The following is an 18660-nucleotide window of genomic DNA, read 5'->3' as shown; positions in this document are numbered from 1 at the left end:
CTCCACACAGGAAGGCCGGAGCTCCAGATAAAACAAAATAAGGAGTGTGGAATTTAAATATTCTCTGATAGCTGTACTATTCTCTGATATCTGTAATCAAAAATAGATATTTGCCAAAATCTGATTTTTTACTTTGGAAATTACAACAAAAACGTTAACCCCAGAGTAATATAACAGTAACTTTCATGTGATTTATTTAGGTGCCGATTACTCGACTAATCGCAAAAAAGATTGCTGACCAACTGACCATCAAAATAATTCTTTGTTGTAGCCCTAGTGTTTTGTTTTAACTGGCCGTAGTTAGGGGTGTGACAAAATATCAATATGGTGATATATCGTGATACTTTACATCCCGAAAGGTTATCAACACGCCAAAAGAGTAAAGAATCGAGATATTGTTTTAAAAAGGTGTCAATGTTTAAAAATAAAATAAAATAAAAAATAAGGAACCAACAAGTTTCTACCAGAATCTTCCACCATAACAGTGTCTCAGTTAACTGTATGGCTGCCATTGACGGCGCTCGACACCCACTCCGTTAAGACTGGGAATAGCGAATGAACGTTTGTTCATTTGAAACTAGAGCATTCGCAGTCACTCTTTCCAATTTTCGGAGCATTTGCAGGTCACTTTCTGTTTATTTTAGGGTATTACAGGTCACTTCCTGTTGAGTTTCAGTCACTGTCTATTTCATTCCTTGGTCATTTACTGTTGATTTTGGGTTACAAAACTCATTCATTAGCCGTCAGTGGCAGCCAATACTGGCAACAAAGTAATTTTGGGCCATTTCAGGTAATTAGCTGTTGATTTTCAGTCAGTGGGTTACACAACAGGAAGAGACCCATAAAATACCCCAAAATCAACAGGAAATGACCCTGAAATGCCACACATTCAACAGGAAATGACTGGAAATCAACAGTTAAGACCTGCAATGGCCCAAAATTACCTTGCTGCCTGCATTGGTTGCCACTAACGGCCAATGAAGTGGGAGGAGCCCATTTCAAGTGGGAGAGGCTCATTCGCTGCCCCCCCCCTACTCTACTAGTGATAAACTTACAGCAGAAGGATGAAGATAACTAATACACAGAAAAACAAGCTATTTTGTAGAATATCATTGAATGATTTCCTGACCAATGTATCGATAATCGTTGTACTGCCATATCGTGAGATCGTTATGGTGAGCTTTGTGTCGCGAATCGTATCGAATCGTGAGGTACCAAGAGGTTCCCACCCCTCGTCGTAGTAGCAGACACGTACAGACAAACAGGGAACGAGGTAACCATGTTGCATTCAATTGGGGTAAAATGCTGTAAAAAGGAACTTCTGATCAGAAGTGGGTAGAATAACCAAAAATTTGACTCAAGCAAAAGTAGCGTTAATTCAAAAATAATAATAATAAAGTAAAAGTAATGATCCAAAAAGTGTATTCAAGTACAAGTAAAAACGTATTTGGTGAAAAGTATACTCAAGTAATGTGTAACAGTGTGAGTAACTGCTTATAGTGTGATATTTTTTTAAACAGTGGTATATTTTTTTCTCAACACAACATCGTCTATATGAACTGTTATTATTACACTGTACTATAACCTATTACACGACCATATTAAGCAAACAAATACACAGAAATCATCGAAGTCTGGTTAGAAAAATTAAACATTACCCATCCAAAGAGCATGAGTGCCCTCTACAGGAGAAAAAAACTTTCCCAAAATGAAAGTAAAACGATCATATCCTCAGTTTTCAGTGATCCATCTGTGGCAAATAGAAAAACTGGAAAAGAGGTTAAAATCTGCACTTTCTTGTAACGGTGACTATGTCAAATAGTGTAATTTTTACAGGGCTTTGAAGACGCCACATGACTGAACAGGCATGCATAATCATAGGACTTTGGACTGCAAGCTTGTGTGTGATAATGTGACTGTATTCTTCTGTCTGATTAGTATAATGGAGTGGTGTGATTATTGATGCAACATTTCATTGGTGAAACTGGTAGCGCCGCTGTCAGCATCTCTGACAAAAGTCTAATATGTAGAATAAAGAGGAAAAATGTAATGACTCTAGTGTAGCCCATACTGTAGGACCAGAGTTTCTCCTTCACAAATCTACAAAGTAAATGGCGTGGTAAAATTACTCTTAAAAGCACATTTTTCTCAAAAACTACCACGTTACTAGTACCTTGCTGTTTGTGATATTTGCGCTACACAGCATCCACAGAACGTCCCATATGCAAGAAGAAAGTTAACAACAAACAAAACATAAATCGTCAAAGTTGACGGGTGTGCATCAATCAGCAAACACACAATTAAGCACGCTGCCACGCTAATAGCTACAAAGTGCAAGTGTGACTATCACACCAACGCACACACGCGCACACCACGGCGCTTCGCAAACACGCTATCGACGGTGTGGCACTACAAAGGCCTATTAGCCTATTAGCTATGCCGTTTCATCCGTATTTATTTTCATTTGAAGACAAGCGCGCCAATTAGCGTACGCTCATTCTAATTGAAGCTAACCGGCGCTAACGGTAGCACTGCTGGCGTGTACAACAAACACGCACACACAAATGCGCTGAGGCAAAATAAATATCTCGATAAGCCAAGTGTGGGTTATTTTGTGTGTGTTTGTGTCTTCTGGGACCATTCTAGACGCTTATTTGGAAGTCTGTCCAGGAACATGCAAATCTATGCAAATAGCAGCCCGTGTGCGTGTGGTTAAAACACAGGCCCGCTTGTATATATCTTATATAAACTATGCAAACACAATCTGTTTTGTGTGTGTGTTTGTGTGTGTGTCACTGTTTACAATCTTGCGAGTTGATGTCTCGACTCATTGCACCGTCAGTGCGCGTCCATATGTTTGTAGCTGATTGTTTGATTTTTTTTTTTCTCTCTCTCTACAAATGAGGACAGAGTGAAATCAAGAGAGACAGCATGAGATAGAAGAATGTGTGTGTGTGTTCAGGTGGTTTTAAGAAAGACAACACCTTTACCATGTACATCCCAGTGGAAGTCAGTGTTGTTTTCGTCAACGATGACAATAACGAAAATATTTCGTCAACGAACAATTTTTTCATGAAAATGACGTGACGATGGCAAGCCAAAAACGTGTCTTGTGCGATGAGACGAATACTAATTTTTGTCTGACGAGACAAGAACGAGATGAAAATACACCCGTTGCCATCATAAGTTCACAATGTGTGACATTTTCTTATCATATGTGTAGTTAGCACCCATCATAACGGTTGTTTGATCGTGTCACTCAAGTGACATGCTGCCCCCCCCCCCACGCACACACACACACACACGCTTACTCACCAATGTCCTCTCCAGCCTCCAGACTTGCCTTTTGTGAAACAAATGACAGGTGCTGCTAGGTAAGTTTTGTTTTCTTATCTTAGAAAAATGTGCCATGTTGCTTTAGGCTTTACAAGTCTGTGCTAAGCAATCCTCACACACTAAATGTAACCTGTAGAGTTAGCATAGAGTTCACATTACCATTAGCATTTTGCTTGGTGAGTGTCGTCTCAAACTATTGAAAACTTTTTACATATGGATCGTGGCGTCCAAGTGGGATCAATTAATTGAAAATAAAGTAGTTTTCCTGCTGAGTGTGTATTACCATCACAAAGATGGTGATGTCCTTGTAGACTCTACGATTATTTACTTGTCTGTCAATGTTCATTAGAAATTCTTGGAAACCTTTAATTTTTTTATTTATTTATTCATGGACTAAAACTTTTTAAGTTTACAGACAAAAACATTTTGAGTAATATAAATATATACATATATATACATATATATACATATGGCGGAAAACACTGAATTGAAGTTCCGCTCTGAGACCCCCAATTTGGCCAACTTTCAAAATTGTCCGATATGCATGTGTGATACATCATTGGAAAGCTTAAAATCTCAATTTTCTGGGGGAAGAAAAATCTTGAACAGGAAGGATTTTTTTTTTTTTTTAAGTTTTTTAAACAGCTAAACCCTATCTTATGTCTGCAGAAATCGCAGACATAAGGAGTGGTCAAGATTTTCTTTTTCATATATTTACCCTTTTAAACGTTTTTTTTTTTTTTTTTTCAATTTTTCTTTGTTTGGATCGATTATTTATCATCTAACATATCAGAGAAAATGCGACAGTAACAAAAAAATACAATCAAGCGATAGTTATGAGGTAGATATCGGTGACTTTTTTGCAGACGCTATTCTTTTCATTGTGACATAATTTGTTTAAAAGTTTAAAATATGTGGGTGAATAATTTCTTAAAGTCGTTTTTTTGTTTAAAAACGATAAATGAGACATCAATTAAAGATTCTAAGTTAAAAACGAAAGACATTTTGAATAATAAATATAATTAGTTACCTTCGTTCTATGGCTGGTTTGAAACAAAAGCGGTTGTGCGACGTCTATAAACAGGGGGTTTTCAGGGTAAAACGGACAAATTAAAAATAGTTCGGGGGCTTAATGCGCCATGAATCTGCTATGGCAACATATAGACATATTGTTCTATCAAACACAACAGTTGATTTGCCTTAAAATATAGCAGTTTCTTTTAAAGAGGAGTGCAAGAGCAGAAACTGCTTTTTCAGTCTATAGACAAGACTGAAAAAGCAGTTTCTGCATATGTGGCAGAAAAAAATATACGTACATATATATATATAGTAAAACTAACAAGAAAAAAACAGAAAATTACAAACTAATATGCAAGTTGACTTCCTCACGTACCCGCGTTTGTGACCCAAGAAAATGTATCTCAAAGCATCTTTACTAATTGAAATGAATTGAAACCTCTTTCAGTTTCCCATAAAAAACAACAATAACATACAAACAACAAAAGTTGAGTAATATCTTTTTTATTATAGCATTTTTTTTAATTATTATTATTAACGGGAAAAACATCACATTCACTACCTGCATCCCAGGTGAAAGAATCTTGTTAAACAAATTGAAGAAAGAATTTTTACGATATATATAAGAGAAAACCCACCAAAAAAAAACAGTATTGCAGCCATCTTTTCAACGCTGGTAGTATTTTAGCCAATTAAATGCAAGTATCACAGATTGCCCGCCCTTCCTCACGATATAATTAGTAACCATTATTGCATGCACCTGAGATCGAATCTATAAATGTGTATTTGCATGAGTACAACTGACGTCACAAATGGCAGCGCTCGTACCTGCTGTCATTCTTTTGTGTTTGAACATGATTTTCTTCATTATTAGACATCTCAGAAACTAGAGACTTGCACACTTACACTGTCTTTTACATAAAGGTTTTTTTTAAGTCAACGCTGCCTTTCCCTTTGTAGAGGGATCAACCATAAGGTAATAGAAAACAACATAAGGCTTAAAAAATGAGGAAAAAGGTGAAAGTGTTGGAAAAGATGCCAATATTTACAAGCAAAAATATCAGATTAATTGATTTAAAAAAAAAAAGAAAGAAAAACTAAAATCTCACCAGGTGTGTGTCCAGGTAGCGCTTGAGCGCGTCCAAGTGGGCCGCAGGCGGCGTCCAGTCACGCGTGCTCGCTAGGGCCGCCGTCATCCAGTTGATGAATCCGTCCAACTGCTGCACAAACTTCTGTGAACCCAAAAATCATTTGTTGATTAAACAGCGGTGCAATCACAAAGGATTGTAGATATTGTAGTAGAATTCATTGTAATTAATTGTATAAGTAGAAAGAGCTTTTACTACCTGAAATATTTGAGTGGTTAAATTATTTAATTCGAAGTAACTACTAATGGTGTCAAGAAGACATTTTAACTCATTGGCTGCCATTGACGGGGATAGATGTCCGATCTATTTGGAGTGGGAGAGGCTGCCAGCCGCTAGTGAGTTTATTTATACAATGATTTTACAAGCCTAATTTATTTACGAAATTAATAAAATGGGGGTGGGGGGTTGTTTAGCATGTTTTTCTTAATCGATTATCGCTCCTTTCCACTTGGGACTTTCTTCTGTCTTTGATTAGCTAGAACACTTTAATATTTAATACAGTACACAAACATTTTTAAAATTGTTTTTTACCTTCAAGTGGGGAAAAAAGTGTAATAAAAATATGCTTTAATATGCACGTAACATTTTTTTTCCTGCCTTGGATTGGGAGATTTTTTTTTTTTAAGCATATAGATAGAGCAGCAAAATAAACACAGAAAAATAGTTGACAGCTTGATTGGAATTAAATTTTTTAAGGCTAAAAATGTTAAAAGGTTCACAAACAAATGACAGGAAAACAAGAAAAAAATTAGAGTGGATGGAGACTTACTGCCACCTGCTGGTTAAAGTTATCATGACGTATTGGAGGAGAATGCAGCGCGGCAAAAACCAAAGGTTAATTGTGTTTAAAGTAAGTAAATAACTAAACAAAAAATGTAGGACTGATTCAAATGGCTCCAGCATTACATTAAAACAAAAGTATTTTTTGGTTGTTGTTTTACGTATTTTGACAAAATAAAGAGGAGAAAATACATATTTTCTTACAAATATAAAAGTCACTCACGGGAAAACCTCGGACTCTTGTGTACTCAGTTGCACTTAGTGTGTGTGAATGTATGTATATTAATTACACGTTTGACCCTTGAAGGAAAAAAAGGCCCAAAAAGATCAATAATGTTGGAGGAGAAATGTAAATGAAAAATATTGATAAGACCGAGAGGAAAATGAGCAGATGGAGATGATAATGCAAGGAAGATTATTGTCAAAAAGGGTTTTTAAAAAACACTGATAATAAAGTCTAATATAATTATTGTTGTTTTTGCTATGTTTTTGTGGGGTTTTATGTGTTACTTTAGGTAGTCGCACTGCAGCGAAAGTGAAAAAGAAGCTGGTGTTCTTGGTCTTCTTCACTTCCTCAATTAGGCTGCTCATCCATCGCCGTGATTACATGCTGCTAATTAAGCGGCTAATCAGCTAATTAGCCGGGAGCACAGAGGAACGACCAGCGTGAGTGCCAGTTTGCAAGTTAGTGCGTGTCTGTGTGCGTGTGGCGTCTGCGTGCGTGTAACTCGATTGCTTTGGTCTGCAGAAGCTAATAAATCCAAACAGTGTCTCTTAATGAAGTTGGCTTCGTTCTTTATTGCTGCACAGAAAGCTTTTAAATTATCGAGAGGCCTGTTATATTTTTTTTATTTGGCCATTTTCTTTTTGTATTATTCTGTTTTCTGATGAAATTATTTATTTGAGTAGTGTTCATTCATTCATTCATTCATCTTTTGAACCACTAAAGATATATACAGTTAGTCCTCAGGTTACGACGTACTCGACTTAGGGGATTTTGACGGTACAATGCGTGTCTTGTTCGCTGTTTTTTTTTTGTCGCGCAACAGTGTCTCGTCCGTTCAGTACATTATTTGCCATTTAATTTTGTTATTTATTCGGTCTAATCTAAATGGTTGAGCTCTACAGTAATTTCTATGCATATCTGGCATTTCATTACACAATAGTACAGTATATGTGCAGTCCGTTTTCCATTGTTGCACTCGGACTTGTTTGACGTCACGCCAGCACTATTTCTGTTAGTTTTCAGCCAGATGTGGAGATTAAGGGTGGGCCAGTGGCCGAAAATGTCTTTGCATGTAATTGATTTTCCTATATATGAATCTAAAATTGAGACTTTGCCGGTAAAATGTCTATAAAACCTGTAAGGCAATAAAACAAACAACAAAAATGAGTGAAATAACAAAAACAATATTTTATAATGGGTCAAAATTATTTTTTCGAACAGATCATGTGACTAGCACCTTAGAGACAGTCATTTGCTTTGCCTAGCCAAAAAAAAAAAACACATGAGGACAGAAGAGGCAAGATGGATATACGCAATTTTTTCAAACCTAAGCTTTTAAAAGCGACAACAACAACTGAGCGAGAACCAAGGATTGAAGATGTGGGCCATGAAATGCCGGAGAACACCACCGAAATGGTGAGCGGAGTTTCAGTTTGCCCCACTAAAGACGTTAATTATACAACAGAGCCACAACCGGGCATATCACATTCAATGGACGATGATCTTGGCCAAATGCATGGCTGTCCTAAGCAGCTTGATTTAGAATTCCCCTAAAAAATGATGGGAAACAAACAAACAAACAAAAAAACACTCATTTTCATCACATTATCATAAATATTCCTGGCTAGAATATCCAGTCCAAAAGGATGCGGCGTCTACTTCTCCACTAGGGGGCAGTTTACATGGCAACTCTGCGACACAAAGATGCAATGACTGAGTAGCGGACTCGCCTCGCGTGCATATGGTGTCGGCGAAGGCGAAACATTCTGAATCCTGCCTCCAAAGTGGAAGAATCCGATTGCGGGGGATTGAGGGGGGCTTCCTCGTCATGCATATCAAAGGCTCCTGCGGCGCAACACCGCGCCGTTAAAGTCAGCACTTGTACACGTCACATTGGGTGTGCGCAGCGGTGCTACTAAACATTAAAAACAACAAATATGGCGGAATGTTGGCTTTAATTTACTGTTTTAATAATATTTTTAAATTAAATATGTTGATTGTTTCAATTTTTGTGCCTTTTTGAACAAAAGAAAAATGCCATTGCTTCGAGTGGGCGGGCATATTTTTTTCCGGGCTGAGGGAGCTTGGTGGGGTCAAAGTGCATCATTCTCTGTCGCCCTGTATATCTGCACCGTCCCCTAGGGCCTGGCATGAATACTACATCGTTTTCATACGGAATTGCGACACTGTTCTAATGGAGGCGCAAATGCAAATGCAAATTTGAAATTTTTCGTATTCTCGGAGAGTCACCATGTAAACGGCCCCAAGGTAAGACAGAAAAAGAGGCGCTCTCACACACGCAAGCACACCCTTCACACACACAGCAGGGATAACTGTATGTACGAGCTTGGGCAGAGCTGCTATCCGAGCATATACAGTATCTTTTAAATTAATTTTATTGCTAACACTGCGTTTCAGGGTCATCAACATGTTTTGCCCACCCTGCCACACAAGTAAAACTCCGCCTATGTTTTGAGCGTTGCTTTCACATTGGGAAGTGGGGGTGAACACCAGTTAACATTGCAAGAAGGCAGAGAAACGGTAAATGGTGCGGGCTCTGCGATTCCCCACCTGTTAGCTCGCTATTAGCCCTCTAACTTATTGAGCAGCGTTCATTTTCACCACTGGACCAGTGCCATTAATAGTTGCCATTTTCCTTGTTGAATTGCCCAAGATTTGGACCTTATTTCTCTCTGTATTTTTGTGTAGGCATTAAGGGATGTTTTTGTATGCAAATAGGTCTCTATTGATTTACTTTATAGCATTACTGTATGTTCTTCGACATTATTTTTATTTTCTAATTGTGTGTTCATAGTTTGACGGTGACAAATTAATAAATGTTAGTTGTAAGAAGAACTATGGTGTAATCAGTGTTACCAGAGGGAAGTAATATATATCTAGCTATCTTATTTTTTACTTAGTTGTATTAATATGACATATAATACATGTTTTTGGATAGTTATTTTGGGATTAAGGGGCATTTAAAGTATTAAAGGATTATCTCTGATTGAAGCAGTAATTCCGGTTACGTCGCCACCATAGCAGTGGCGGAGCTAGGGGGGGGGCGGGGTAGCACTGGACCCCCCTAAAATCTGATTGGACCCCCCAGGTGCCACCCCAGATGATTGACAATGACATATCGCGGCACCGACTTCTAAGTCCTTCCTGTACAGTAGTTGGCGCTATGTACCATAAAGCGTTGCAAATTCACTTTCATGAGGAGAAGAAGAATCGCCACTGAAACGGAGGAAGATTTGAGATTTGAGTACTCGGTCATCGTTGACGGAACGGAACACGGAAGATAAACAAAGTGACAAGAACAAACAAGGAGACGAACTTGGATACCCTGCCTTCAAGCCACTGAAATCCTCGTCGTAATGTAAGTTTTATGCTGGTGTCCTAATGAGTCAATGTTTAAATTTGTAGGAAGGAGATTTTTTTGTTGTCGCTAAAACAGAAAGCCACGGCATCAAGCAAACGTTAACGTTATCTCATGTCGTCCAGCTTCCAACAGCCGCTCAATATTAACGTCTATATTTAATTCATTTGGGTCGCTATTTACATACATGTTTCTCCAATAATTGTAGAGCATTAGCCAGCTGTCTCATGCTCTCTTGCCTTAAATGAAACGTCACGTGAACACGGTAGTTGGCCGGGCCTGCTGTCAACTAGCTTAAAAGTCAGAATATTAAATTTATGTCTACGGTGGTTTATTTGCCCTGAATTTTTTAAGGCTTGAAGTAGGGATTAAAACTCACCTCAGAACTACCATGGCTGATAGCAGGTTAAGTCACCTTGCAACTCTCAGTATCGAGTCAAGAAGGGCACGTGCCCTTGACATGGATGACTTTGTGAAACATTTTGCCACTTCTCACAATAACCGGAGGATAATGCTGTTCTGACCTGTTTAAGGAAGTCTCTGGTCATGACTAAGCTCTTCACTATGTTCTACTTAGACCAAGGACAGTTTGGGAGTCAAATAGTACGCCTTGTCTTAGTTAAGACCTGTACACTGTGTGTGTGAGTAACTATGAATATGTTGTTGCATTTTCACTACTTTTGTAAAAATTAGTTATTATTAATGACTGATTGAAAAGTTGTTACCAAGTTGTGTTTTACATTTTTTACATCGTTAAGATATTGATAAGAGAGAAGTGGGGGGGGGGGGGGGGGTCGTGTGAGTAACTTTGAATGTGTTGGTGCATTTTCACCATTTTTGTAAAAAATAGTTATTATTAATGACTGATTGAAAAGTTGTTACCAAGTTGTGTTTTACATTTTTTACATCGTTAAGATGTTGATTAGAGAGAAGGGGGGGGGGGGGGGGGGTCGTGTGAGTAACTGTGAATGTGTTGGTGCATTTTCACCATTTTTGTAAAAAATAGTTATTATCAAGTTAATAAACAAATTATATACATAAATCTCATCATCTGTGTGCTTAGTATGTACATTTCAACATTTGACACTCTGATTGCAATTGATAAATCAAGAAACAAATGTATTGTTATAGTCTGTGGACCCCCTGAAATAGCCTCGGCCACCCCCTGGCCACCCCAAGAATAAAAGTCTAGCTCCGCCACTGCACTATAGGAACGGAACCCGGGGACTACCTCTATATATAAAATACGATTTAAAAACGAAAATGAGTATGACCCTCATCTACATCCACTGCCACATCCTCCCACTTTAATTCATTGATTGCCATTGATGAGGAAAGATGTCCAATCCATTTTAGGGATCGCATGGATGAAGAAGATAAAAAAGTTGGGAATACGAAATACTAGGAAAAGTAAGCGGTTGGCGAGAAAACGAAAGAAGAGGACTCCAAATGCGGTCTCATTAAAGATGCGGCAAATCCTCAGCGTATTGACATTTGGCCATATTCAATAGGACAGATATGACTGATTAGTACACAGCCTCGTCAATAATCTGACTGCCAATCAAATGCGACCTTTGCAGGTGAGCTGATGAGATGATGGATTAGCCAAAAACGCACACGGGCCGATAGCAGCGTTCCGATCCATCACGACCGGTTGAAACTTTTCATCACCATCAAACGCTTTTTCAAAATGAAAGTTAGAGTTTTCCTTCAGTGCTCGCCATCTGGCGGCCATTTTGTTCAGCTTGTCATGAATGGGAAGGAAAAAATTTAATTTAATAAATTGTCCCCATTTTTTTGAAGAAGACAATTTCGCACTCACCTCCATTTTGTTCCACACGTCCGGGTCTTTGTCTCGGCTGATGTCGTCGATAAGCTGTCGCACCAGAGTCGCACTACCCCGTTCATCCTCCGGGAGCGCCACAGGCCCAAGCAGCCGGCCTTCCTCATCTTCAGACAGCAGCTCGCTCAGCCGGCCCGACTCGATACTTTCATCCAATGAGGGAGCAATGTCACTGGAGGAGACGGGGCTACTGCGAATGAGGGGGTTTCGCCTGATTGGAACCTTTGAGGATGGGGGTGGGAGATAGATCAGGAGTAGGCATGGGTCGATATCAATTTCCCATTTTGGTGAGTTTCTGTGATCTGATATATTTACTTTTTTAAACCTTGGTATACCTTCAAACTGGTTATCGCCACATGCATAGTCAGGAATAAAGGGTATACCACAGCAAAGCAAACTATTTACCAGTGGTGGAAAGAGTACGTCGTCCCCGCTTTCAGGAGAATCCCAGTTCTCCTGGTTGAGTTCAGTTAAATCCCAGTCATCCACATCCTGCAAGGCATCATGGGTAATATATTCTCCACCAGGTTTCTGCAACAAAAAAACTCAATTAGGAATTTGGAAGACTGTCCAAGAGTGCTTAGAACCAAAAAGAAATCTCCAACCAGTGCTCGGGCCAGACTCTCCAAGTTGATGGCCAGAATCTCGCTCTTGTGGATCTGAGCAGGGAGTGCCAGGAACTCCTCGGAGCCATACCAGTGTTCCCGATCTGGACTGGTCTCTGAAGAGCCCCGAAAAGCCTGCTGTGGGCAGAAGGTGTGATTAGTCTACAGAAGAGAAGACAGAAAGACTTGAAAGAACTGACTGCTCACATTGTGTCCTCTCTGCTTTCCTAGCCTGGATGGCATCTTGCCAGGAGATGGTCTGGGGTCTGACTCCTCCCCACTGGCCTCCAGGTCCGAGTACATGATGTGCTCTCTGGTTGGTGATGGTGCAGAGGAGTCTGAGTCACCGTTGCCGTGAGCGCCGGGATGTACTCGATTTCTCTGGAAGGCCTTTTGCTGTGGAGGCGAGGAGGCTCCAAAAGATTTCCCGTCTGTCTTCACGTGAACTCTCTGGACCGTCGATGAGATAAAACTTGAATATGGGCTACAAACCACAAAGACTCAAAGCTTTGACATAGATGTGAGACAAACCTTCAGGTTGTGGACATCTTGTGAAACAGAGTCCAACTCTAACCAGAACTTGGAACGATCCAGAGGATCCATGAGAGGATCCATGATGGGATCCACGAGAGTGGCAATGGTACTGTGGCTGAGTTCGGTTTGGACTTTTAGCTGAGAGACAGCTCTGGTGTCCTTCACCTCGTCTGAGATTAGAGCGTCTCTCTTCGGAAACAACGGCTCTGTGTTCTGGCTGTCACCTGGCACACAAGGCTTTGCAGCCTCGCTCTGATTGATGTCTCCCGCAGTAGGATGGGTGTGGCGTAATGAATCACTAGACGTCACTAGTAGTTCACATTCCTCTCTCTTTTCTGAACCAACATTCTGAATCTCATCTGTCTCCTGGGTGGCGTCCTCATCCTGGCCCTGGTTTTCCCGGATTGCCGGCTCGTCACCTGGACTGTAGTCGCTCAGTTCATAGGCCGTGATGCCACAGTCCAGCGAGAAATAGTCCTGGCTACAGCGGATGGTCAGCTGACCACAATCATCCACCTCCGTCAGGGCATCAAGCCGACGAGTCTGAAGAACAAGAGCAACTTGGTGAGTGGGGTACAAGGGGGGGGCAAATGAACATAGAGTTAGAAAGCTAGTGATCAAGTCGAGAACATACCACCTGAGGTTGGTAAGGAGGTTATTGTAGCGCATACCTGGTGCTGTTGTTCCTGTTCAGGGTCTTGGCTGAAGGCCTGCAGAATGTCGGTCTGCCTAGTGAAGTTTCCGTTGGGGTCCTGCAGACCTTGAAGGAGACGCTCCTTCAGGACCAGAACCGAAACCCTTAGCTGATGCCACAGAAGCTGCACTGTCCTGAACAGGTACACAAACACATTAACGATACATAGTGTGTTTGTGTGTGGGGGGGTATATGTGCATATGCATTTTGTGGGGTTTTTTTTGCATTTTGTGTTTGTGTTTTGGTGGAACTTTGGTGCTGGTCACCTGATGTCTACTATGATGTTGACGGAGTAGGACAGAAGCTTGAGGGAGAATTCGGTCTCCAGGAGAGCATGGATCTGCTCCACATGGTCAGAGATGTCCTCACAGATGTCCTGAAAACACAACGCATCACCTGATCACAGTAGGGATAAACAGTATTTAATCCATGTGATCACGTGACCATGTGATCATGTTTCCACATTTAGACACATCTTTCTTTTTTGTACACTCTACTTCTTGCTTTCTCAGTAAACCTACAACACAATTATATACATGTTGATTTCTGAAATTTAATACAAGTCCAAATTAAGGTTCTGGTCCTTGTGTTCATCAAGTGCTGAAAACATGCCCAGTGGGTCAACCCGTGAGTCATATGACTAAAAATACACACATGAGGGCGCACAGGGAGAAACATTAGACGAGATTGCCTACTTGATTCTGAGCCCACAGGAGATCTTTAGACTCACTGTGAGCTGAGCAAATCAACCGTCTCTCAGCACCGCTGTGGGCGGGACCAGCACTGGCCAGCAGAGAATATGGGTTAGGCATGCTGTCAGATAGGCAAGTGTGGTGGCTGAGTTAACGACCCGTTGACGGCAGTCCAAAGGCAAGTGAGTCTAAAACGGAACCATGTCAGAAGCCATGCAGTCAGGTCAGCTGGCAATGAAAGTCCAGATGGGATCCCATGCAAGTCCACTTTAAGTTTCCTAATTCTAACACCCGTATTTTTTCCTAAACTTAACACCTCCATTTTCTCTAAACATACCGCCTCAATTGTTTCCTGAAGATAACACCACAGTTGTTTCCAAAATAAAATACCTGCATTTTTTCATAAACACACCACCAATTTTTTAAACATACCACCTCCATGTTTCCCTAAACATTCCTTCATTCATCTTCCATGCCACTTGTCCTCACAAGGGTCGCAAGGGTGCCAGACACTATCCCAGTTAACTACGAGCAGAGGGCGGGATACACCCTGGATTGTAGGTAACAATGAGACAATCAACCACTCACGCATACTCAGATCTACGGACTATTTGGAGTGTTCAATCACCCTACTACGCATGTTTTTGGGATGTGGGAGGAAACCGGAGTACCCAGAGAAAACCCATACAGGCATTTTCCCTACAGGCTAACTACAATTTTCAAACATACCACTTGTGTTATTCCTGAATATACTACCGTCCTTTTCCTAAACATACCAGCCCCATTTGCCCCAAAATACCATTTTAATTTTTTCTAAACATACCACCTCCATTTTCACAAATATGTTTTTCCTAAAAATATTTCCTTCATATGACTAAACTAGGGCTGTCAAAATTATCGTGTTAACGGGCGGTAATTAATTTTTTAAATTAATCGCGTTAAAATATTTGACACAATTAACGCACATGCCGCGCTCAAACAATTAAAATGACAGTACAGTGTAATGTCCGCTTGTTACTTGTTTTTTGGTCTTTGGCGCCCTCTGCTGGCGCTTGGGTCAAACTGATTCTATGGGTTAGTACCATGAGTGAGCATGGTGTAATTATTGACATCATCAATGGTGAGCTACTAGTTTATTTTTTGAATGAAAATTTTACAAATTTTAATAAAACGAAAACATTAAGAGAGGTTATAATATAAAATTTCTATAACTTGTACTAACATTTATCTTTTAAGAACTACAAGTCTTTCTATCCATGGATTGCTTTAAGAGAATGTTAATAATGTTCATGCCATGTTGTCGATTTATTGTTATAATAAACAAATACAGTACTTATGTACCGTATGTTGAATGTATATATCCGTCTTGTGTCTTATCTTTCCATTCCAACAATAATTTACAGAAAAATATGGCATATTTTATAGATGGTTTGAATTGCGATTAATTACAATTAATTAATTTTTAAGCTGTAATTAATTCGATTAAAATTTTTAATCGTGACAGCCCTAGACTAAACATAACACCCCTATTTTCTTGAATATGCCACATCCATTTTTTTCCCAGGGTTTCCCCTAGGATTTTTCAAGCTGTGGTGGTGGGCTGCATCGGACTCGGACAGCCTCACCATGTCGCACCGCGGCAAAATTGCTTCATACCATGACAAATGAGATTTTTTTTCCCGCATTTTTTCCCCCAAGATGAACGATTTGAAATATTTCATTAGCCACGCTAATGTCGTAGCTCTTAGCTACGATACATGTACTTAAAATGCGTAGCTGATTACAGCTACATTACTCCTACGTAATAATACGACTTTTTTTCTCGTAGCAATATTACAATTTACATCTCGTAGTCTTTTTTTCCTTTTATTTGGCGCTAATACATACTACATTACCACAACAATAATAGTCCTTCCGTTAACGAACCTTCGTCTGTTGAAAGCTTAAATCTTTTCTAAATACTTCAACATACTCATCTGAAATTACGATTCCGGTCAAACATACGCCATACAGAACGTTATGTCAGTGTCAGCCAGAATTACATTCATTAACTTAAAATACCTTTCTGTGGATTTTTCTCCCAATTTCCAACTCCGCGCCACGTAGTCAGGCACAAGCTTGCAACAGGAGAACCGGTGTGATTTTCAAAATAAAGCGTGTAAAAGAACAATTTGTATTTAACGTGCAATTTCAGATGACTTCTGGCAAATAGTGCGTAAATAATGAGCTAGGGAATATATATTCATTTAGATGTATTATTAAAGTATACAAATTATAAATTAAATTTTTTCTTTAAATCTCAAAGGCCTTTTCACACAAGCGTCAGCCCAGTGTCAAGACCGTGGACAAGCGTCAGCCCAGTGTGAAGACCGGTCCACGGCAAGCGCAAAACAGAAAGAGCCACGTAGTCTGACATAGACGCTGTCAGGAAGTGAAAAGCATGGAAGCATATTTACTATAGTCCCAAGCACCAAAGCGCTTATTTTTCATTGTTGCATGAGAAAAGACTTTACCTATTTCAAGGAGTAGGAGGAAATTATGATAGCCGTGTAAAGAGTTTTACTAGTTTCGGTGAGAAGGTGAATAGTTTTTTTGTTGTTGTTCGTGAACTACATTTCCACACAAACGCACATCGAGGTACCATTTAGCTCAACAAGGAGATGTATGAGAGTCATTTTTCAAGTCTCCCAGAGCTCGCGATACTTTTAAAAAAAGCACAGCAGCACAAATTCATTCAACTCAATTCATTCAACTTCAATTCAAATTCATTCATTCTGTTCCACCCAAGACATCCGTCAATGGCTCTCTTTCACTGAAAAGTCCGATCCAAAATACACAATGAATGGGTTGCCGCTGAACCCTCACACTAGGCTGCCGCTAGTTTGAAACAGCAAAAAATTAACATAAAAAAATAAAAACCATCTCATTTGCAAGGCATGGCGGCTTTTATTTTGGTGTGGCGGTGCACCACAATCTTTAATCTGTAGGGGAAACCCTGTTTCCGATAAACATACCACCTTCATTTTCCTCCATATTTTTCCTAAACATACATCATTCTTCTGTTATCATTGACTTAATCACCTCAGCAATTCCTTAATATAGCACCTCATATTTTTTCCTGGACATATAGTACCACTTTCGAATTAAACCATTCTGGAAACTCTGATGTCTAAAGTTCTACCGGCATCAAATGGAAGCACTTACTGACTTGCGACCTGTCACATCAAAGTATTGCGTGTCTTGCACCACCAGGGAATCGAACTGGCACACCCACGCTTTCATCTCAACACACCAGAGTACAAACGCCTGTGCGTCAAAAACGACCCACTGGGAGATCGAGAAGCGCCTGAGGGGGTGTTATGAATTACATTACATTAACACACGCACACTCGCATGCAAAGTTTGTCATCAAAGTGTGGTCAAGTTGCTGTTAAACACTGATGAGAGCCTTGTTGTGTCTTTCTAATACTTGTTCTCACACACACAAACTGCTTTCATATGCTAATGGGCTCACATGCACATCTGTTTAAATTAACCGCAAGTCTGTTTTTCTCTATCTCAACTCATTTGTAAGATCTTACATCTGTTGGGAGCTAATCACACACTCATACACATATGCACATACATGCTGACTTGCAGGGACACACATTTAAACGCACACGTGTCAATCAAGCTGCATTGCCGTGGTGATGTTTCGACGGCGGGCTTCAGGTCGTATCGTCGTCCTCCTCGTCAACATCAAAGACACCAAAAGACATCAAAAGACGGCCATTTGAGCCAATAACCTTCAAACTCCTCCCACACGTCAAACGCGCACACGCATGTGTGTCTGATGGGTCCGCTTCAAAGGTGGCGACTCCAAGGTTGAATTTTGCAAAGCGATACATTAGTAAAAAACTGTCAGAAGGTTCTTCGCATGAATTTTCATTTTAGACTCAAAGCGCAAACCAAAATCTTTGCGATTAACATTAGGTGTTTTTGGGAAGTTTCCATGGAAACACACCTTACTCATTGGCTGTCGTTGACGACAGACATCCGATCCATTTTGACCAACAGTCCTTTTTTGGCCTCCCGATCAAAATGTATTGGACGTCTGTTGCCGTCAATGGCACTGAAAGTTTTTTAACAACAAAATCAAACTGGAACACAACACAATCAACATGAGCGCAACAACTCAACTTTTACACCCAAAGTATGTAACGCCTCCTTTTAGAGTACCTGAACACAGCGTAACCTTAGCAACCACACTCCGAAATCATCACAGTAACAAGGCGTGGTCATCACGTGATCCACTGAACTTCCTGACAGCTCGTGCATAACAAACATAACACACTATTGTTTTCTCACATATTTTGCAGTACATATACGCACTCAAACACATGCTGTGTCTCTTACCTTAATTTTGT

At 40.0% G+C, this 18660-nt stretch overlaps 1 protein-coding gene across 2 annotated transcripts in view; it reads right to left on the bottom strand.

Annotated features, from left to right (window-relative positions):
* akap6 (A kinase (PRKA) anchor protein 6) overlaps positions 1-18660 on the bottom strand; it is a 182208-nt gene that overhangs the window by 141688 nt on the left and 21860 nt on the right. Inside the window, exons 4-11 of one of the 2 annotated variants that reach the window (XM_057858801.1) lie at positions 13829-13938; positions 13540-13696; positions 12866-13411; positions 12542-12784; positions 12335-12469; positions 12135-12260; positions 11709-11951; positions 5463-5585 (exon numbers count right to left, since the gene is read on the bottom strand). In XM_057858801.1, the coding sequence (XP_057714784.1) occupies positions 5463-5585; positions 11709-11951; positions 12135-12260; positions 12335-12469; positions 12542-12784; positions 12866-13411; positions 13540-13696; positions 13829-13938 (1683 nt within the window). Of the gene's footprint in view, positions 1-5462; positions 5586-11708; positions 11952-12134; positions 12261-12334; positions 12473-12541; positions 12785-12865; positions 13412-13539; positions 13697-13828; positions 13939-18660 lie in introns of both variants that reach the window. The other variant, XM_057858800.1, reaches the window with a different exon arrangement.

This window comes from Corythoichthys intestinalis, chromosome 15 (genome assembly GCF_030265065.1).
Source record: "Corythoichthys intestinalis isolate RoL2023-P3 chromosome 15, ASM3026506v1, whole genome shotgun sequence".
NCBI lineage: Eukaryota > Metazoa > Chordata > Actinopteri > Syngnathiformes > Syngnathidae > Corythoichthys > Corythoichthys intestinalis.
Note: the sequence above shows the minus strand (reverse complement) of the source record. Positions and strands in the feature narration are given on the sequence as shown.